Genomic DNA, 21,370 nt, shown 5'->3' on the forward strand with positions numbered 1-21,370 from the left:
CGCACACGTACAGAGCGTCTCCGCGGGAACGCGCTCTTCCGAGGGTGCGTTACTCGCGAAGGTGGGGGCCGAGCAGCAGCCGCAGCAGCCGCAGCCGAGCGAGTGAGCGAGCGAGCGAGCGCCTGTCGAGCGGGCGGCTGTCCTTGTTTCGAGCGGAACGAGTGCGTGCATCACACCGGGATTTCTGCGTTCAATAGCCTCGAGGCCATGAAGACCCCGCCTGCCGCGCGCCTGGCGCTGGTTCTGCTGTCTTGCGTTGTATGGATGTTGTACACCTGCGCAGACGGTGAGTCCATCGGCCAAAATGTACAACTTAATGACAACTTTGGAAGTGTGTGGTTCGGTTGGCAGTGCGGATCCACCGCCGGGTTCAAAATTGGACCGACTTAGGAAGCTGGGTTAATTGGTCTCAACTATGGGGCGTTATGGCATTTGAGGAGTTTTTGTACAAAATGGACTGTTCATGCGCAAAAGAGTTTGGGGCTTGATTTTCAACCCAAATTTGGTCCACCTTTTGGACCCAAATGGAGTTCTTTTCAAATGGATGTAACAGCGCTTGCTTTTGTGCACGTAAACTTTGTGTTGTGAGTGCAAAGAGTCTTTTTTACCTGTTTTTATGCCTCTTCAACAAGCTGACATTGATTACGAGACCCAATGGCACATTCCACCCCACTCCCCCCTCCCTCACCCAAATGCGCACGGCAACTCGAGAGAAAGAAGTTTGCGAGGAAACGAGAATGATTCCGGAACTCAAGTGACAGAGCAGAAGAAAATGATTGTACCTGTGAACATGCGAGAAGCCCAATATCACAGGGAGGATGATATACAGCAAGTCCTCAACATAGACATACATCAAATATGTTTGGGGAGTAAAAGAGCCCCAGTGAGGACAAAACGGTGTATCGCTTTGTTGGAAAGGCAAACTCCGTTTTTCTCCTCGTCTCGGAAATATATTATAAGCAAAGGTTGTATTTACGAGTAATGACAATGTCCGTCCGGTCTGCAACATAAGTCGTTTAGTCAATAGTGATGGAGTGTATCCAGAGCCCTCCCTGCTCTCTTTTTACCACCAAACAAGTTTTCATATCGACATGCAACCTACACGATTAGAGGAGCGAATATATCATTTGATCCACTTTGATGTTAACGTGGCACTTGTTTGTCCGTCCCTCCAAACAAAATCAACGAAAACGTCATTCGGGCTACAATCTGTCTGCGTATATAGCGACGTGCACACGCGTAAGTTAGCAACACAACAGCACCACTATTGGTTTTAATATTTGCAACCGCACATTGCGTTTTTCTTATTCCCAAAAAAAAAAAACCCGACACAATTAGAGAACATTGCGTTCTTCTTAGCCCCCCCCCCCCCCCCCCCCACAAAAAAAAGGGGGGCAAATACGTTGCACTGGAGCGTGTGTGGGCGGTGGGGCAAAGGAAGTGATAATCACGAAGATTTGTTACAAGAGGCGTAAAATTCCAACACATCTTCCTGTGCATAGATTGTCAAAGTATCTTTTGGTAATTGATGAAAAGAAAAAAGAAAAAGCTGGAAGTGGAATTTGTTGACTTCTAGCGCCATCCTGTGGGCAGCAGTTGAGTTCAAAAAAACAAAAATCTTTTTCTGTCACCCGAGTGGCGGCAGAATGACAGAAGTGGACTGTATTTCTTCCCTTTTTAGACATGTGCAACAGTCCTTGAAATCATTCAAAATGTGTCTTGTTGATTTTTTTGGGTGAATATAATATTTTAGTTTGTACCTTTTGGCGATAGATGAAAATAAATCTTAAAAAGTCGAATGTGGACTCCTTTGACGTGGGCCGCACTTGAGTAAAAAAACAAGCTTGCCTGGCCAAGTGGTTGCACGAGGACTGAATTTCCTCCGTTTTTAGACATGTGTAACAGTCCCTGAAATGAATCAGCACCTTGAAACAGTTTGATGATTATCTCATGGAAAACAATGCCATGTTTATCTTCTCAGGCTAATTGGCTTTTAATGCCCAAGTCAGTCATGCAGGTGACGCAATTTGGCAAAAAGTGAATTCGGCTGAATTCTTGTCTGTCTCAAACCAAGGCAACTTTGCTGTTTCATTAGGATTAACCGATCTATCAGGATCAACCAATTCTGGGCCAACATGTGACAACGGATGGACTCTTCACGGCTCCCACTGCTACAAGAAGGCCGGGACAACCAACGGTTGGCAGGGGGCTCGGTACGACTGCGCCTTAGAGGGCGGCGACCTTGTTTCCATCACCGACGAGACCGTGGAAGACTTTGTGAAGAGGCAAATGGGCGACAAGCCCTTCTGGATCGGACTCTCCAATCTGGTAAGACTAAAGTGCTAGCTAGCGGCTGTTGGCTAGCTACAGGTAGTTGACTGACAACCGGGATTGGTTTCGGCAGGACTGCACAAAGGAGTGGTGTTGGTTTTTTGAAGCGGGAGAAAAGGAGCTGACTTGGTCCAACACCAGTATGACGCCGGACTACACCAACTGGGCCTGGGCTCAAAAGGGAAGGTAAGAGGGTCACCTCTTTACGTTCTATGTCCGGCAAGATGCACAGGAACATTTTGGGACCCTTTCCAAAAATGTGTGAGCAGCTTCAAAAACAGCTTGTGTTTTCTTTTGATCAAAAAAAGAGTTAAATCAACTCCAAATTGGCTTGTTGTGTGTTTTGTTTCTCCCCACTTTTCCCCGACAGCTCCAACGTTGAGTCCTGCGCCTACGTCAACCAAGGTGTGGCCCGCGGTGAGCCTGGCAAGTGGAGACATGGATCGTGCGGATCCTCACTGGCGTACATGTGCGAGCGGCCGCTCGACGGTAAGTCTGAACCCCCGTTGTAATGTTGACGCTGAAAGAAGCAAAGCGCAACTACGTCATCTTTCTGCAGCCTGCTCGAATGGACGTACCTGTTCCCACAAAGCATCTGCTTCCATTTACTATCGACAGGAGAGTAAGTGGCAGCGGCGCTTCTTTTCACACCGCACCATCTTTTTGTGCTTTTCTAACGAGGTTCTTTTGGGTTTCAGCTTCCTTCTGCGACTCTGGCGAGTTCCTGTACAAGGACTCGTGTTACCATTTTGAGGGGACACGTAAAACCTGGCAAGAGGCTGAGGATTTCTGCAAGAACAAGGGAGGTCACCTGGCCAGCCTCCACTCACTGGTTGACGGACAATTTTTGTATGGTGAGCGAGCGCCAAGACAAAATGAGCAGGCCAGCAATCGACCCGCAATGTTTCACAACAAGTCTTTGTTCTGCTCTCCTCAAGTTCACGCCCGAGGTGATTATAATTGGCTGGGACTCAAGAGGAACAATGGCAAATATGAGTGGAGCGACAGATCAACCACAGTAAGTGGCAACAGATCGAGGTCCAAAAAAAGAGGGCAAAGGTTAAAAAGTGTCATTTGAGCAGAACAAAGTTGTGCTGAATTAGGAGGACAAATCTGACATGTATGCTCTCCCTGTCAAATGGTTGGATTTGAATTTGACTTGCCTTGAGTCGTGTTACAAGACAAACTGGCTCTTTCATTTTATGAGGATTCAAATGATCATTTGCAAGGAAGAACCAATGAAGTGATGAGTAGAACCACAGTGCACCTTTCATTTTCAAGGGAAACATTTGTTCATTGAAAAGTTTCAGTTTGAATATGGCAACAATTCTGATTGTGAGAAAGCGGTTATGAAAATGAATTGGAGAGATTTAAATCAATTAAGTGACTTTGAAGGAATTTGCTGGAAAGCCATCTGAGCAACTGCAACACCTAACACGCTCAAGTCACGCCCACCCGCTGTGTCCTTCCTCCACAGAATGACGTCCTGTGGGGTTCAGGAGACAGATATGATGACTGCGCCCAATTGCGTCCGCGTGGTTACGTTCACGTTTATTCTTGCAGTGTGCATTGGCAACTGATCTGTCAAAAAGGTCAGAAAGTCGCGACCTCTCATTTGCCCTTTGTCTTCTGGTTGCTCTCTCATATTTTGATCTTCTCATGTCCTTACAGGCAAGGCCAGAGATTCCTTCGAGTTTCGTTTGGCGCCGACATCAGAATCAGGTGGGAGTCCTGCGCAGGGCCGCTTTTTGCTAAGGGTAATATGGGCGACCGCTCAGGGCGCCATACACGTGTGTGTGTGTGTGTGTGGGGGGGGGAGGGGGGTGCACGAGCACTCTCCAAAAAAAAAAATTCTCTTCCATAGCTGACTCACTTCCATCTCAAATCCGTTCAATGAGCACTGAGGCGCCCTTATTGTCGCGTGATGTCAATTTGCTGCTGAGAGTGGTGTCGTGTCGGGATTCTTTTGTTCGTTTTCGTGCGTGCGTGTCAGAAGAGCAGCCCTCTCTCTCTCCTCTCGCCCCTCCCTCCCCGCCTCTCTCTCTGCTGCTCCGAGCAGGCAAGAGGGGGGACAGCAGAGGCTGGGTAGGAAACGCAAAGGGAGGGTGGCGAGGGGGATTCCAAGGCCACACAACTGCTTCCAAATGAATTGCCTTTCACTCATCCAAATAATAATATTACTTATCCACATGTAATCAATTTGGTTATGCGAACATTTGACACACAAAAAAGAAAAAACAAATGAAAAAAAAACGGACAGTGCACACACTGCGTTATGGCCGCATTACTGTTTGCGATGAAAGCATGTCAGACAGAAGTGGACTGAATTTCCTCCGTCCTTGAAATTATTCAGCATCTTGAAAACGGTTGATGCCGATCGTGAGAAGAAAAAAAAAAAAGTGCCTTGTTGATTTTTTGTGGATAGATGATTTCAGACTCAGAATTGGCTTTATTGACCAACTTTGTGCACGGCCAACAGGCAATTTGACTCCGGCTGATCTCAGCCTCTGCCCAACGCTTAAGTTCCACTTGATTGATCTCATATTGTCAGTCAGGCAGGTGACGCAATTTGGCAACAACTGAATTCGGCCGACTTCCTTCTTGTCTGTTTGCTCAATTTGTGTTTTTCCCCAAACGCTGACAAATGACCAAGGCAACTTTGCTCTTTCATCAGGACCAATCATTCCTGAGCCAACATGTAACGCTAAAGTCGGATGGACTCTTCACGGCTCCCACTGCTACAAGAAGATGGCCCCAACCAACGGTTGGCTGGGCGCTCGTTACGACTGCCTCTGGGAGGGCGGCGACCTTGTTTCCATCACCTCCAAGGACGAGGAAGACTTTGTGAAGAGTCATATGGGCAACGAGCCGTTCTGGATCGGACTCTCCAATCTGGTAAGACCAAAGTGCTAGCGGCTCGCCATTGCTACGCCATTGACAACCGGGATTGGTTTCGGCAGAAGTGCGACGAGGACTGGTGTTGGTTTTTTGAAGCGGGAGAAAAGGAGCTGACGTGGTCCAACACCAGTATGACGCCGGACTACACCAACTGGGACCCGCGTCAAAAGGGAAGGTAAGAAGGTCACCTCTTTGCGTTTGGTGTCCGGCAAGATGCACAGGAGCATTTCGGAACCCTTACCAAAAACAGCTTTTGTTTTCCTTTGATCCGAAAAGAGGAAAATAAATACCAAATTGGCCAGTCGTGTGTCTCATTTTCCCCCACTTTTCCGCCACAGCTCCAACGTCGAGTCCTGCGCCTACGTCAACCAAGGTGTGGACCTCTACAATCAGCCTGGAAAGTGGAGACATGGCTCGTGCGGATCCTCACTGGCATACATGTGCAAGTGGTCGCCCGACGGTGAGTCTGTCTCTTCTTGGGATGTTGACGCTGAAAGGAGGAAAAATTGCAATCACGTCGTCCTCCTGCAGACCGCCCGGACGGATGGCCGTGTTCCTACAAAAACTTGGGTTACCGTTACAATCGAGTTGAGAGTGAGTGGCAGCCACGCTTCTTCTTTCTCCACCCGCAGCGTCTTCTTGTGCTTTTCTAACGAGGTTCTTTTGGGTTTCAGCTTCCTTCTGCGACTCTGGCGAGTTCCTGTACAAGGACTCTTGTTACCATTTTGAGGGGACACGTAAAACCTGGCAAGCGGCTGAGAATTTCTGCAAGAACAAGGGAGGTCACCTGGCCAGCCTCCACTCACTGGTTGGCGGACAATTTTTGTTTGGTGAGCGAGCGCCAAGGCAAAATGAGCAGGCTAGCAATCGACCCGCAATGTTTCATAACAAGTGTTTGTTCCGCTCTCCTCAAGCTCACGTGCGACGAGATGGACAAGGATGGTTGCCTTGGCTGGGACTCAAGAAGAACAATGGCAACTTTGAGTGGAGCGACAGATCATGTCCAGTAAGTGACCTACCTGTGTGCAACAGATCGAGGTCTTGTCAATTGACCAGAATGAAGCCGTCATGTTAAAAAGTGTGGTTTTAGCAGAACAAAATTTTTTTGAATTAGGAGGACAAATCGGACAAGCATGCTCGCTCGCTCGCTCTGCCAGTCAAATGGTTTGATTTGAATTGGACTTGCCTCGAGTGGTGTTGCAAGACACGTTTTTTCATTTGATGAGGATTCAAATGGTGATCAATCGAATCAAAGTGCACCGCTCATCTTGCAGGGCAACATTTTTTCATTGAAACCTCTCAATCTGAATTAGAGATGCACCGATCCGACTTTTTCAGTTCCGATACCGATACCGATGCCGTGGCTTTGCGTATCGGTCGATACCCGATACCGATCCGATATTATGGTTGACTTAACAAGCTACATAACTCTACATGTGGAACAGAAAAGACCAAAGGCAATGGCATCAGGCAGACTACACAGTTCTTTGCTCTAAATTAGGGGTGTCCAAAATAACGGTCCAGTTTTTATTGGCCCGCAGCAAATTCTGAAAACATAATTGAATATGGCCCGCACAAGAAGCTTGAGCTCAGCTTCTCAGTTTCCACACTAGATGGAGCCCGCCACACAAAGCGTTTGACGTCCCATTAACACCCCCCCGGAAGAGAAGCGAACACGCAGCGTTTGACATCCGATTAGCCTCCCCCCCCCCCCATTCGGGAGAGAAGCGAACGCGCAGCCTTTGACGTCCCATTAGCAACCCGAAGAGAAGCGAACGCGCAGGGTTTGACGTCCGCTTAGCAACCCGGGGAAGAGAAGCGAACGTTCGCTCCATGTTTGCGTTTGTTTAGAAAACTCTCGTGGCATGCGGCACACGTGCTGCTGACGTATGACGTAGCCCGCGTCCCAATAGATTAAGGAAAGTATCGGCTCACAGATCGGCTGCATTTTCCGATACCCGATCCATCTATTTTGTTGATATCGGGGCCGATATCCGATCCAGATATCGGATCGGTGCATCTCTAATCTGAATATGGCAACAATTCTGATTGTGAAAAAGAGGTTATGAAAATGAATTGGAGTGATTTGAATCAATAAAGTGACTTTGAGGGGATTTGCTGGGAGCCCATCGGAACAACTGCAACAACTAACACACTCAAGTCACGCCCACTGTGTCCTCCCCCGCAGGATGATGTCCCGTGGTATAATTCATACAGATCATCTGAGTGCTCCAAATTGGCATTTGATGGGAAAGCTCACCTGACCCAATGCGATACCCTTCGTCCATCCATCTGTCAAAAAGGTCGGAAGGTCACGACCTCTCATTTGCCCTTTGTCTTCTGGTCGCGCTCTCATATTTGACCCTCTCACATCCTTGCAGGCAAGGCCAGAGATTCTCTTCCGCTTCTCCCAGCGCCGACATCAACATCAGGTGGGCGGGCGTCCAACCCTGCAGCCCACGTGCGAAATCCTGTTTGCTCTCAAGTGACCCGAGTCTCGCTTGCAGGCAAGAGCGCAAAGTGCGGCTGGTGGCAGGAAAACGCCGCCAACGACTTCTGCTACCTGATCGACTCCAAGCCCACCAAGACCTGGGAGGAGGCGCGAGACAAGTGCGCCCGCCTCAGCGGCAACCTGCTCGGCATCGCCGACTCCCAGGAACACGCCTTCGTCCAAGGTAGGCTGTTCAATGTGCTTGATGAAAGACGACATGCATTTTTGCCAAGTTTCTTACATTCCAAAGAAAAGCTTGTGGCCCCCAGCGACAAGGACACGAGCCAGACGTCATCCGCGCTTCATTACGGTTAAGCGTTTCGCACATGCACCTGTGAGATGTTTCAACGGTGTTTACCTTTGACCCAAAGGTCTTCTGCCAAAGGCTTCCTCTGTGTGGTTGGACACCACGGTTGAAGACGGCAGCGAGCAGTCGGCCCAATCCTCACCCAATTCCGTCCAGTCGGCCGCCGCAGGTGGGTGGCTCTAAAACCTGGCCGGGAAATGTCCATTTCCGTGGAGGAGCGCTGAGCATCCGCCGTCTCCTTCCAGATAACCCCGGTGACCCCTCCGGCCGACGCTGCAACTCCTTACTCGGTGGCGAGGGCGGCCGGGAAGTCGGCGATTGCGAGAAGAAGCGCGGCTACGTCTGCAAGAGACGAGGTGAGACAGGGTGCTCGGTCCATTCTGCCCAACGCTTGTCATCCTATCGGAGGACCGAAATGGCGATGCTTCGTTTTTTGGTCTGATGTCAGTGCTGATGCAGGTGACGCAATTGGCTGAAACGGAATAAAAGGCGAGCTCTGTCACAAAATGTTTTACATGTAACAATGATAATACTAAAGATCTATTCCATTCTATTCCATTCTATTCCATTCTATTCCATTCTATTCCATTCTATTCCATTCTATTCCATTCTATTCCATTCTATTCCATTCTATTCCATTCTATTCCATTCTATTCTATTCTATTCTATTCCATTCCATTCCATTCCATTCCATTCCATTCCATTCCATTCCATTCCATTCCATTCCATTCCATTCCATTCTCAGTCATTCAGACATGTGATAGGACCAAAGGGTGGCGCCGCTTCCGCTCCAACTGCTACAAGAAAATGGAGACCACCAACGGTTGGCTGGGGGCTCGTTACGACTGCGTCTCGGAGGGAGGCGACCTGGTCTCCATCGTCTCGCCTTACGAGGAAATCTTTGTGAAGAAGCAAATGGGCGACAAGCCCTTCTGGATCGGACGCTCCAATCTGGTGAGGCGCACGCAAGCGGCAGTTGGCTGGCTACTGGTAGTTAGTTGACTGACAACGGGTTTGGACTCTGCAGAACTGCAACGAGACCTGGTGTCAGTTTTTTCAAGCGGGAGAAAAGAAGCTGACTAAGTCCGACACCGCTGTGATGCCGACCTACGCCAACTGGTACTCAGGTCATGACGGAAGGTAAGAAGGTCACCTCTTCGTGTCCGTTCATTGACGGGCGGGCGGGGCACACGGCGAGATGATGGAACCCGTCTGCTAAACCTGAGCGAGCGCACAGGGAAGACGAGCAAGGAGCCTTCAAATTGGCCCCTTTGTGGGATGTGTCTCTCGCATTTCATGTCTTCTCCCCGACAGCGCCGACGTTGCATCCTGCGCGTACGTCAACCAAGGGGTGCACCTCTCCAGTCGGCCTGGCAAGTGGAGACATGGTTCGTGTGGATCCTCCTTGGCGTACATGTGCAAGCGGTCGCCCGACGGTAAGTGTGCTCGTCCGTTGTGATGTTGACGCACGCTCAGAGGAGAAAAACACAATCGCCTCATTCTCCTGCAGCCTGCCCGGAGGGACGGCTGTGTTCCTACAAAGACTACGGACTCGGCGTCAGTCGAGTTGAGAGTGAGTGGCAGCGACGCTTCTTCTTTCTTTTCGCACCCGCACCGTGTGGTTTTCCAAATTTTTTTTCTTTTGCTTTTCAGCTTCCTTCTGCGACTCTGGCGAGTTCCTGTACAAGGACTCTTGCTATCACTTTGAGGGGAAGGAGCGCACTTGGAAGGAGGCCGAGAAGTTCTGCCAAGACTGGAAAGGTCAACTGACCAGCGTCCACTCACTGGTGGATGGCCAATTCTTGGCTGGTGAGCTTCGAGACAAACTGCCGATGCCAGCTATCGTCCCGCAACGTGTCACCATGTCTGCCGCGTTTGAATGCGCCTCTTGCGCTCAATTGCTTTTTGTCATTTCCTCCAGCTCACGCGCCATATGTAGGAGGATCGCAATCTTGGGTGGGACTCAGGAAGAACACGGACGAGTTTGAGTGGAGCGACGCAACACCTGCAGTAAGCGGAACGGTTTGGCGCCGTCTGCAAAGGTTGTCACTGGCCCAGAATGAAGGTGTCATATCGGAAGGCTCATTTTAGCGGAACAAATTTGGACTGAATTAGAAGGGAAAAAAACGACATCCTCTAACCGTTAGAGGAAGAGAAAAATGCTCAAGGTGTAAATCAACTGGAGCATTCACGAGCACAACGTTGGGGTTCTTTGAGAATAATATAGTAGTCATTCACTGGAAAACATGAATGAGATCCTAAATGATCAAAGTGCACAAGTTCACAGGTCAAAGTGGGACTTTTAGGAGAATAGAATGACAACGGTTTGAGTCTGAAACTCAAATTGTGCTTTAACTGGAAAATAGTTGTAAATTGACAACAATGAGATATATTTGCTTTGAGAAAATATTGACGAGTAGGAGGAAAAAGGACTTTGGGAAAAAATGTGCTCACGTCTGGCGTGTCGTCCGCAGGGCAAGATCGAGTGGGTCCCACACAGGCCGGCAGGACGTGGCGACTGCGCTGCCTTGTCGCAGACTGGACAACTTGAGGACTGGCCCTGCACCGATGCTCGGCCATTCATCTGTAAAAAAGGTCAGCAAGTGATGATGACCACGTGCTCTCTCATCATCATAATCATACCTTTGATAGTATATAATGCACTTTACATTACATACATTACATTAGCAAGTGTGCTAATGAATCCTCTCTTTTCCTTCCTCGCAGCCAAGGTCCAAGACTTTCTTCCTCCGCCGCCAGGTGGGCGTCCCACCCGCCAGTCGACGTGTGTTCTTTCGTCGCCCGTTTGCCCTCAAGTGACTCGCTTGCAGGCTGGAGTTTAAAGTGCGGCTGGTGGCGGGACCGACCCTTCTCCGACTTCTGCTACCTGATTCAACGCAAGCCCACCAAGACTTGGGAGGAGGCGCGAGATGACTGCCTCCACCGCGGAGGCGACCTGCTCAGCATCACTGACTTACATGAACATGCATTCATTCAAGGTAAGTCTGTCCGTCTGTCCGGTCGCAATCAGGGCTGTTGAATTCCTCCAACGTGGAATGTTTCAAACTCTTGTTCCACATTTGACCATTTACCTCCAAAGGTATCTACACTTCTCTGCCGAGCGCTACCTCTCTGTGGTTGGGCGTCAACAACAACGTCACGAAAGACGGCAGCGGGTGGACTGACGGATCCCCGTTGGGTTACATCGTCATGGACGGAGGTGGGTCCAAAACCCAACCGATGTTTGTCTGCGACGTTGCGGAGGCACGGAGCTGAGCATCTGTCATCTCCTTCCAGGTGACCCCGGCGACCTCTCTGCTGCGTCCTGTCTTTCCCTGCTCACAAGCAACGGCCGCTGGAAGTTTGACGATTGCCAGAAGAAGAGAGGCTACATGTGCAAGAAAAGAGGTAAGACAATGCCCGGCCAATCCTCACAACGTGCTGACTCGCTTCTTTGGGTTTTGTCTTGCAGGAATTCCAGAACCGCCGCAGCAGCCTCATGACGGTACGTCTCCTTGAACGGTGACTTCAAACGACACGAGACAAAAACGACATGACGACGCTTGTCTTCTTTTTTTATTTTCCTCGCGTAAACAATTCAGGTTGTAAGCAAAAGAAGGTTATGCAAGATCAGCTGCTCGCCGTTCAATAGTGACTACACCATTGGTGACTAGCCCATGAGCTAAATAATCATTTGTGGCAGCCCGAGTTGGTTCTTTGAGATCATTCAGCATCTTGAAACTGGCCTTGTTTATCTCTTGTGACTGTATTCTTTCAGGCTAATAGCCTGTCAGTTGTGGATTGCCAGTCAAGCAGGCGACGCAATTTGGCAAAAAGGGAATTCGGCCGACTCCATTCTTGTCTGTTTGCTGAATTTCTGCTTTTCACCAAACGCTGAAAAATGACCAATGCAACTAACTTTGCTGTTTTATCAGCATTAATCGATCCCAAGGCATCATGTGACCCCAAAAACGGATGGAATCCTCACGCCTCCAACTGCTACAAGAAGGTGGAGACGCACAACGGTTGGCTAGGGGCTCGTCAGGACTGCCTCTGGGAGGGCGGCGACCTTGTTTCCATCACCTCCAAGGACGAGGAAAGCTTTGTGAAGAAGCAAATGGGCGACAAGCCCTTCTGGATCGGACTCTCCAATCTGGTGAGACGCACGCGCAGGCTGCTGTTGGCTCGCTACCGGTAGTTGACTGACAACCGGGATTGGTTTCGGCAGGACTGCAACAAGGATTGGTGTCAGTTTTTTGAAGAGGGGGAAAAGAAGCTGACTTGGTCCGACACCGGTGTGACCCCGGCCTACGCCAACAGGGACTCGCGTCAAGACGGAAGGTAAGAAGGTCACCTCTTTGCGTTCTTTCATACTCAGGCGGGGCACAGAGAAGGGAGGGAAAACCGTTTCTCGGGTGTGTATGTTTTTTTTTTATGACCTATCTCTACAGCTCCAACCTTCAGTCCTGCGCGTACGTCAACCAAGGCGTGCACTCCTCCAATCAGCCTGGCAAGTGGAGATATGGCTCGTGCGGATCCTCCTTGCCGTACATGTGCAAGCGGTCGCCCGACGGTAAGTGTGCACGTCCATGTCGATGTTGACGCTGAAAGGAGGAAAAAATGCAATCACGCTGTCCTCCTGCAGCCTGCCCGGAGGGACAGCTGTGTTCCTACAAAGACTACGGATTGGGCTACCATCGAGTGGAGAGTGAGTGGCAGCGACGCGTCTTCTTTCTTTTCACACCTGCAGCGCCCCCTTGTGGTTTTGTAATCCATGTTTCTTGCCGGCTTCAGCTTCCTACTGCGACCCTGGGGACTTTCTGTACAAGGGCTCTTGCTATCACTTTGGGAGGATGGAGCGCACTTGGAAGGAGGCCGAAAAGTTCTGCCAAGAATCAAAAGGTCACCTGGCCAGCGTCCTCTCATGGGACGAGGGCAAATTCTTGGCTGGTGAGCGCCAGGGTCAAACTGCCGATGCCAGCTATCGCCCCCCCCCCAGCGTTTCCCAATGTCTGACACGTTTGAATGCTCTTCTCGCTTTTTGTGATTTCCTCAAGCTCAAGCGCCATATGCAGGAGGATACCAACCTTGGGTGGGACTCAAGAAGAACAAGGGCAACTTTGAGTGGAGCGACGCAACACCTACAGTAAGCCAAACGTTTAGAGCAGTCTGCAAAAGTGGTCACTGGCCCAGAATGAAGGTGTCATATCAGAAGGCAAAAAGTCCAAGTGAGGACAAAAGCCAACTTTTAGCAGAACAATTATCTAGGAAGAACAAAAGTTCGACTTTGGCTAGAATGCTCATCAAGAAGAGATCAATATTGAAGGTGTTAATCAGATGGGGCATTAAAAAGGACAAAGTTGTGAAATTATGAGAATAAATTCGAATGAAGTGAAAAAATAAATCATATATGGTTCAAGTGCAAAGTCGCTCGTTTCTGAGAATATAAAATTGAGTCTGAAACTCAAGTTGTGATTTAAGTGGATGGAAATTGTCCAATGAATTCAAGTCATACTGTGCGAAAGGGTTGATTAGTGGGAGGAGAGAGGACTCAACATTTTGGAGCAAATGCGGTGGTGGCGAGCGAGACCAAACGCGCCAAAGTCACGTCTGGCGTGTCGTCCGCAGGGCAAGATCGAGTGGGTCCCAGACAGGCCGGCAGGACGTGGAGACTGCGCTTCCTTGTCGCAGACTGGAAAACTTGAGGACCGGCCCTGCACCAATGCTCGCCCATTCATCTGTAAAGCAGGTCAGCAAATGACGACCACTCACTTTGCACTTAATAATAATGATAATAATAATAAGATAGATAGAGATAGATAGATAGATTTCATTTGAAAAGCACTTTACATTTTAAGGCAAAGCTAGGAATGCTAACGTGCCCTCTCTTTTCCTTCCTTGCAGCCAAGGTCCGAGACTTTCTACTTCCTCCGCCGCCAGGTGGGCGTCCCACTCGTCAGTCGACGTGCGGTGGTCTCTCGTCGCCCGTTTGCCCTCAAGTGACTCGACTCTCGCTTGCAGGCCGGAGTGAGAAGTGCGGCTGGTGGCAGCACCGACCCTTCTCCGACTTCTGCTACCTAATCCAACGCAGGCCAACCAAGGCCTGGAAGGAGGCGCGAGACGACTGCCTTCGCCGCGGAGGCGACCTGCTCAGCATCGCCGACTCACAAGAACACACCTTCATACAAGGTAGGGTGTCTGTCTGTCTGTCTGTCTGGTCACGATCAGAGCTGTTGAATTCCCCCAACGTGGAATGTTTCAAACTCTTGTTCCACATTTGACCATTTACCTCCAAAGGTATCTACACTTCTCTGCCAAGCGCTCCCTCTCTGTGGTTGGGCGTCAACAACAAAGTCACGAAAGACGGCAGCGGGTGGACTGACGGATCCCCGTTTGGTTACATCGTCATGGACGGAGGTGGGTCCAAAACCCAACCGATGTTTGTCTGCAACGTTGCGGAGGCACGGAGCTGAGCATCTGTCTTCTCTTCCAGGTGACCCCGGCGACCTCTCTGCTGCGTCCTGTCTTTCCTTGCTCACAAGCAACGGCCGCTGGAAGTTTGACGATTGCCAGAAGAAGAGCGGCTACATCTGCAAGAAAAGCGGTAAGACGTGGCGACGCTCGGCCGATTTTCACAACGTGCCGACTCGCGTCTTTTGCTTTTGTCTTGCAGGAAACACGGCAAAAGCGCCGCGGCCTCATGACGGTAAGTCTCCTTTAACGTTGGCTTCGAACGACACGAGACAAAAACGACACGACGATGCTTTGGCAGGCTTTAAGGAGATCCTTGTCTGCAACAAGCATTCTGCTGACCTCGTGTGTGAGGCTGAGGGTCAGAAGCAAAGCCGCATCAGCATCCAGTCCGCCTTTTACAGTCGGCGGAGTGCTGACGTTTGCCAGGAAGAAGGCGACTCATACAACGACTACTCATTGGACGACGACGACTCATCGGAAGACGGTAAGAGCTGAGAATCCACCATTTGCCAATGAAGCCATTTGTCCGCCTACCTCAGAAGGCTCATTCAGCGCATTTCACTTGGTTTTCTCCTGAAAGTCCCCAAACAACTTTGGCACGCTACGGAACGTCATGAAATTGAAGCAATGCTTACAAACCGTTCAGATGCTCGTTTGGTTCCTCATTCCAGTGTATCAATGCTCATACTCACCGATGTGTTGTAACTTGCAGAAACCACCTGCTCAGTGGAAGGCATCCTCCCTCGCTACAGGAAACTGTGCAACGGCCAGCAAAAATGCCACATTGAGGTTTTGGAAGACAAGTCCTGCCCTGCCACCTCCAAATATCTGCAAATGGTCTATAGCTGCGAACAGAAAGGTGGGATACACGTCTCGCGATCTTCCGCGCCTGACACTGAATCTTGGACTCTTCAAATTCCCACAAGGCGCTCGATAGGCAGATTTTTATTCGAAACATCCGTTCCAAATTTAAATGATTTTTGGCCGTCCTCAGTGTGTTTCGACAGTCTGGGCATCGCCGACGGCAGCGTCGCAGACTCTTCCTTCAAAGCCTCCTCCTCAATGGAAGACGCCACCCCAGAAAAAGCCCGCCTCAACGGGGAGTCCTGCTGGAAGCCGTCAAAAAATGGTGCGTAGAAAATTGACCGCTTGGCACTTTGGTCTCCTCCTGAGCGTTCTTTTCTCCGCCCCCCTCCAGCCCTCGACAGCTGGATCCTGGTGAACCTCGGCTACACGAGAAAAGTGACTGCGATCGTGACTCAGGGCTGTAATAGCACCGATACTCGCTCCTGGGACATCCCACTTGAGATGAGACTGAGCGTTAATAGGAGGCAGTGGACCAAACACCCGGACGGGAAGGTGAGCCAATGGAGTCGACCGCGACCTCATCCTCCAATCTTGTCACAACAAACAAGGAAACATTCGATTTCTAGTTCATCGGGGGTGTGACTCATCTGCTTGAGACGCCCGCGTTCGCTCAGTACGTCCTCATCCTGCCGCTGGAGAATCGTCCAGAATTTGGCCTCCGCTTTGACATCTTGGGATGCGCACATGAAGGTGAAATCCGCGTCCGCTTTGATTGCCCAAAACAACAACCCCAAAACATGCCACGAACTCTCGCCTTTTGTCCGACAGATGAGACGACCTGCGCCAGAAAGTTCAACAGCGTCCGCTTCACCGATTCGATGACGTGAGTCACACCTGACACGATGTTTCATGACCATGACCTCCTGTCGTCACTTTCCCAACTTGTACCTTCTGCAGCTTCTACTGTCCACCAGGCTGTGCCAAATACTTTGTCGCTGGAACATTGGTCTACTCTGCGGTACGTGATTGCCTGACCCACTGGTCGAGGTCTTGTATGTGGCGGCAACTTTGTGTAAATGCAGGACTCGCACATCTGCGCGGCCGCCATTCACGCTGGAGTCATTGAGAACAACATCGGAGGAGATTGCATTGTGATGAGCACTCCCAGGCAGCACGTTTACTTGGGCTCCACCAGGAACAGGATCACCTCCGGACAGTGAGTGGCCAACTTTCACAGAAAACTCCCATGAGGAACCACCAGCTAATTACCGCTTTCCTATCTGCAGTTTGAACAACCCACTGGGTGTGTCTTATACCTTTGCGGACGGGGGTGAGTTCCAAAACCATTTGTTTCGGTCACGCCAACTGTCATGACGACTAAAACTCACACGGGGTCTTGCCTGCAGAGCCCAGATGCTCGGCACCCGACTGGGTGGAGTTTGCGGGGTTCTGCTACAAGCTTTTTGACGACAAAATGGAATGGTCTGATGCTCATCTGGTCTGCCGTGGTTTCGGTGCCGAACTGGTGTCCATCCGCACCGAGGTGGAGCAGGCGTGGGTGAAAAGTGTCTCCCACCTTGGTGCGCCTCCCGACCGTTAACAGTCCCCGTCAACATCTGAGAACCGCATGAGAGCTCTGTTCCCTCCCATCAGAAACCAGCGACATGTGGACCGGACTGAACGACCTGGCGCTTCCCGGCACGTTGGTGTGGTCGGACCGCCACCAGGTGACCTTCACCCACTGGGCCGCGGGAGAACCCATCCACCGCGTCGGCCTCGACCAACACTGCGTGGCTGTGTTACGGCAGGTGCGTCCTCAAATGAGCATTGGGAAGAAGAAGAGCTTTGCGCTCCACTGAAATGGATTGTTTTCTTTCAGACTGGAAGATGGAAGCCAATGTCCTGCGCCCAAGTCAACAGCTTCATGTGCAAAATGCCCATAGCACATTTTCCAATTGCCTCACCGCAGCCACTGGTGGCGCCGTAGAGTCCCCCTGGCTGTGTCAGTTCCTAACGGCCCAAGAGCCCATGGAGAAAATTGACAATGCAAGCGAGTCATCATCGAAGACAAAGATTGAATGCCCTTCCTGCTGTGCTCTAAAGAAATAGTATCACCATTGTAACAAAACCAAAAAAAGACAAAAAATATCACTAGCTCCGGCCGACAACATATCCGAAGGTCTGGAGAGAGAACTTATCATAAGTGTTTTTAGCATTTAGCTTAGCTGTTGTCAACCAACTAGAGGTCGTGTCCAGATGCAATGTGAACGAGCGTGCTATGTTCACTTACACTCGACTCTACTTGGTTTGTCCTTTTCTCATTTTTTACGCGCTTGACTTAACTTTGACTGCCTTTTCGTAAAGTTACTGGCTCAAAGAGCAAAACACATTGTACAGACATTCCAGCGCTTTCAAAGAGCCCACTCGTAAGAACGGGAGAGACGAGAATCGTCTCGAGGCTGGAATGAAAGTCCAAAGTCGGTTATTGCTATCTTTCATGGTTTTGTTTTTATTCGTGTCGTGTTGTCTTGTCCTCATCGCCTTTAAAAAGCGAGCCGGGACTTGGGAGCCTTTTGTTTGAAAGAAAAGCTTCTATAGAATGTATGATTAGAAATAATGAAATTTGAATCACTAGAGAGCTATGTTACTGCCAATGATGTCTGCGACTGTAGAAATGTCTCTGGAAGTATTTTCCATCATTTTCTATGGTCTCTTACCGCATCTACAATTCACTGTATATCATGTCGATTTAGATCCACTTTTTACATTTTTTGATTACTGATTGCAGTGTTTTAATTTTATTTTTTTAATTAATCTAATTAGAATTGGTTTCTACTGCTGTTGTAGAAATTTCAAAATAAAAGCTATTGATTACGACATTTTTCGATTGATTCAAACCGTGGCAACTCAACCGTTCAGTTCATTCTGCCACAAATTTTTGCTAAATTTAAAAACAAAAGGCACATTTTTAAATGAACTCTCAATGGATTTGGTTGAATGAATTTTTTTGCAACACTCACGCACGCCTGTCTGATAAATCTGAACCAACTCGTATTTGAGACTTCCCTGTCTGGGACTGTTTGATAAATCTGAATAAACTCGTATTTGAGACTCTTGACATCAGTGGCTGGTTGACAAAACAAATACTCAACAGGCATCCTTTTATACAAGTAATCACTTGGAAACACTTATTCCTGTGGCCTCTTGGAAAAAGAAAAATCATAAAATTGATTCCTTCTGGCACTGACAAAGACACAAACAGTATTGATTGACATTAAATTTGCAGAGATAGGGCGAAAATGACACACATGATCTTGCTGTGTTTCCACATTGGGCAATCTTCATATTGTCAATGATTCTGCCTGCGGTTGGGCCGTTGCCGCACTTGAAATTGGATTTCATGTTTCTCCAAGTGCGTTCTTTCGCACAAACTTGTCAAACTTGTATTTGACAACCCGCTTTTGTTTGTTTTCTCCCAGTTTTAAAGAAATGGACTGGACGCCCTAAGTGAGAGTTTCGATGCCCCTCAGCAATAATTGAAATCTTATGAAAGGAATCTAATGACATAACTTTTGCCATGCTCCTTAATTTGCAATAATCCCAATCATGTAATAATATTCAGGAGGCTAGACAGTTTTTTTTCTGAAAGATTACCCACCACTTAATTGTCATTGCTGTGAAATGTTTATTATTAATTGCTAATACTCCCCTGTACAATGTTTCATTCTTAAATTTAGGCTTAAAAAAAATGTTAAAATCTAAGATATTCGTACTCAAGCACATGCATTGACGTTAGACTTTTGGATTTTATTTGTTTTCATTTCATTGATTAATTTTTTTTCTTACTGAGAACTTCATTTTTTTAAGTCAATAAATCTTATATTCTTATTTTGTCATTATTTTAGTTAATGCCAGGGAGGTCACTTGTGCGTTTCCTGGTCCCGGAGGACAAGTACAAGTCTTGGAATGGCGGGAGGTTGGTGCCGATGATCTTTTCCGCAGACCTAATTGTCCGTTGCAATCTCCAAACTAGACAGTGATGGAGGCGCAGAGGATAGACAGGATGATGGCAGAGTAGAAGGTTTTCAGTAGCTCCTGTGGCAGCTTGAACTTCCTGAGCTGTCTGAGAAAGTACAAAACCTCTGCCGGGCCTTCTTCCGGACAGAGTCTATGAGGCCGGCCGGCCTGTCCACTTCAGGTCCCGGGAGATTGAGGATCTCAGGAACTTGAAGGCGTCTGTGGTGGGACAGTAGTTCACGTGTCTCGCTTTGCTGTCTTGTGAAGAACAGGAGGACAGGAAGAAGGCAGTGGCCATCGGTGTGCTGTCGCTGGTCGCGATAGCGGCGGCGTTTGGCGTGTTCTCCGTTTGCTCCGTTTGTGGGGATTCCTAATCGCCTCTTGCTTCTCTTCCATTTCAGCCAATCACACTCCAGCTTGTAAATGTTCCGCTTCCTGTTTTGAAAAAATGCCAATGCATTGAATGTATTTTCTTTCATGCTCCCTCAGGCAGCACCTCATCTTCTGAGCAGGATTGAATGAACCCCACTAAGGTTGAAGGGATGTCTTCTTCTTTTTGGTGCCACACTTGAATGATGTTGAAAGTTTTGCCCTCAATTGAGCGGTTTCTTCTGCTATGCTCGTTTTGGACACTTGGGGGCAGTGTGATGCAAACCAATAATCTCACAACTCGGGCAGGCAGCTGCAGTAATGTTATCTCATTTTGACCCCCCAAAAAATGAACGTATGCCTCTATAGCTTTTGCTAGCTTGCTACATTATTTGTGTTTAAATACGTGTTCAGAATCCTTCGTTAGCATTGTTTGTTAGCATTAAACTACACAGACTTGGGCAAAACGTGGTTGTTTTGAATACACAAAATTGCAATTTGTTTTCGTCTGATTTGACAGTTAACTTCAACCGGAAGTAACAAATACTTGAAGCCTCTCTTATTCAGAATTGTTCTGGATCTTGAAGTCCTGTGTGCGACGACGCTCGGAACAAGGTCAGGCTGAAAGCGGATAACACTCGGCTGCCTGTCACTGAGAAACTAGGTCTGAAGGATATAAGTTACCACCTATACGTTACTCGCCGCATGAATGAAGAAGTTGTGGTTGCCGGTGGCTTTTGTTTTTGGACGGATTTGCGATGGAAGAATCCCACCAAATCGCTGGCAAATAGCCCCGGGCTGATTGTTGTGTCGTGGATATGATGAAGAGGCGAGCGGGCAGAGTGGTGGAGAGGGACGCATAAAACCGCCAGCAAGAAAACTAATGAGACGGAAGGAACAGATGGATGGAGAAGTTGCAAAAGTGGAAGACATATTTGGGACCCGCCAGAGATTCCTGGGAGTCGACTTTTGCCAGTGCAAAGAAATTCAGAGTGCGCTGCTCTAATCTTCCTCTTTTCCCCTCCTCCCTCGTGTTCCCACATTAATTAAACTTGCGTGTAATTACAGTCGGCGAGAATCGGAGGACGGCGTATCTTTGAAGTCGACGTCATTACTTCACTCGTGTGTGTGCGTGTGTGTGTGTGGCACGCACAGACACTACCCTTCCAGCTTTTATTGACATCGAGCGAAGGTAAGCAGCAAATGTAAGCTGTGTTGTTTCTTCGCAGGTGACCAAATGTCGATGGATGCCAAGTTCAATGTTTTTGCATAATTGCTTGAAATTCGAAGCACGTGCGTTTGTGCGTGAGCAATCAATTCACAGTGATGGATCCCCGCATTCCCCACACACAGAACAATGCTACAATGGAGTTCACACATACATGTGTGCAGTCATATGTCCCGTATGGAAAGGGGGGGGAAAAAAAAAATCTTCCTCGTCACTCGAGAAAGCACATTCAGTGTGAAATATTTATTTTATGCATGTTCACGCGTTGGAGTGTGCCGAACGATGATGTCGAGCAAACGCACGACAAACCTAACAAAGGTTTCGGTGCTAAAGCGGGATATCTTCTCCAGATTCTTGCGGGGAGACCTTAATGCAGTTATCTGTCACCTTAAGCACCTTTTTTAACTAGAGGTCAATGACTGGATCAATCATTCCCTCAATCAATAAT

At 48.8% G+C, this 21,370-nt stretch overlaps 1 protein-coding gene across 1 annotated transcript; it reads left to right on the forward strand.

Moving 5' to 3' along the window:
- The first annotated feature begins 110 nt into the window (after positions 1 to 110).
- Positions 111 to 18,412, forward strand: LOC133162331 (macrophage mannose receptor 1-like). The gene is made up of 56 exons (XM_061291461.1): positions 111 to 286; positions 2,096 to 2,328; positions 2,405 to 2,517; positions 2,702 to 2,820; positions 2,891 to 2,953; positions 3,030 to 3,185; positions 3,270 to 3,349; positions 3,809 to 3,923; positions 4,003 to 4,053; positions 5,006 to 5,226; positions 5,292 to 5,404; positions 5,568 to 5,689; positions 5,761 to 5,823; positions 5,904 to 6,059; positions 6,144 to 6,235; positions 7,418 to 7,532; positions 7,611 to 7,661; positions 7,737 to 7,904; positions 8,092 to 8,196; positions 8,273 to 8,383; positions 8,773 to 8,981; positions 9,055 to 9,167; positions 9,342 to 9,463; positions 9,538 to 9,600; positions 9,681 to 9,836; positions 9,949 to 10,037; positions 10,502 to 10,622; positions 10,755 to 10,787; positions 10,859 to 11,026; positions 11,128 to 11,247; positions 11,325 to 11,435; positions 11,500 to 11,532; positions 11,963 to 12,183; positions 12,256 to 12,368; positions 12,479 to 12,600; positions 12,673 to 12,735; positions 12,822 to 12,977; positions 13,085 to 13,173; positions 13,656 to 13,776; positions 13,932 to 13,967; positions 14,049 to 14,216; positions 14,325 to 14,444; positions 14,521 to 14,631; positions 14,701 to 14,733; positions 14,800 to 14,985; positions 15,214 to 15,360; positions 15,496 to 15,630; positions 15,700 to 15,860; positions 15,935 to 16,058; positions 16,137 to 16,191; positions 16,266 to 16,326; positions 16,391 to 16,524; positions 16,595 to 16,638; positions 16,715 to 16,888; positions 16,962 to 17,116; positions 17,188 to 18,412. The coding sequence occupies exons 1-56, from the start codon at positions 208 to 210 to the stop codon at positions 17,293 to 17,295; spliced, it is 6,501 nt and encodes a 2,166-aa protein (XP_061147445.1). The 5' UTR covers positions 111 to 207; the 3' UTR covers positions 17,296 to 18,412.
- Positions 18,413 to 21,370: the final 2,958 nt, after the last annotated feature.

Source organism: Syngnathus typhle, linkage group LG1 (genome assembly GCF_033458585.1).
Source record: "Syngnathus typhle isolate RoL2023-S1 ecotype Sweden linkage group LG1, RoL_Styp_1.0, whole genome shotgun sequence".
In the NCBI taxonomy this organism is placed as follows: Eukaryota; Metazoa; Chordata; class Actinopteri; order Syngnathiformes; family Syngnathidae; genus Syngnathus; species Syngnathus typhle.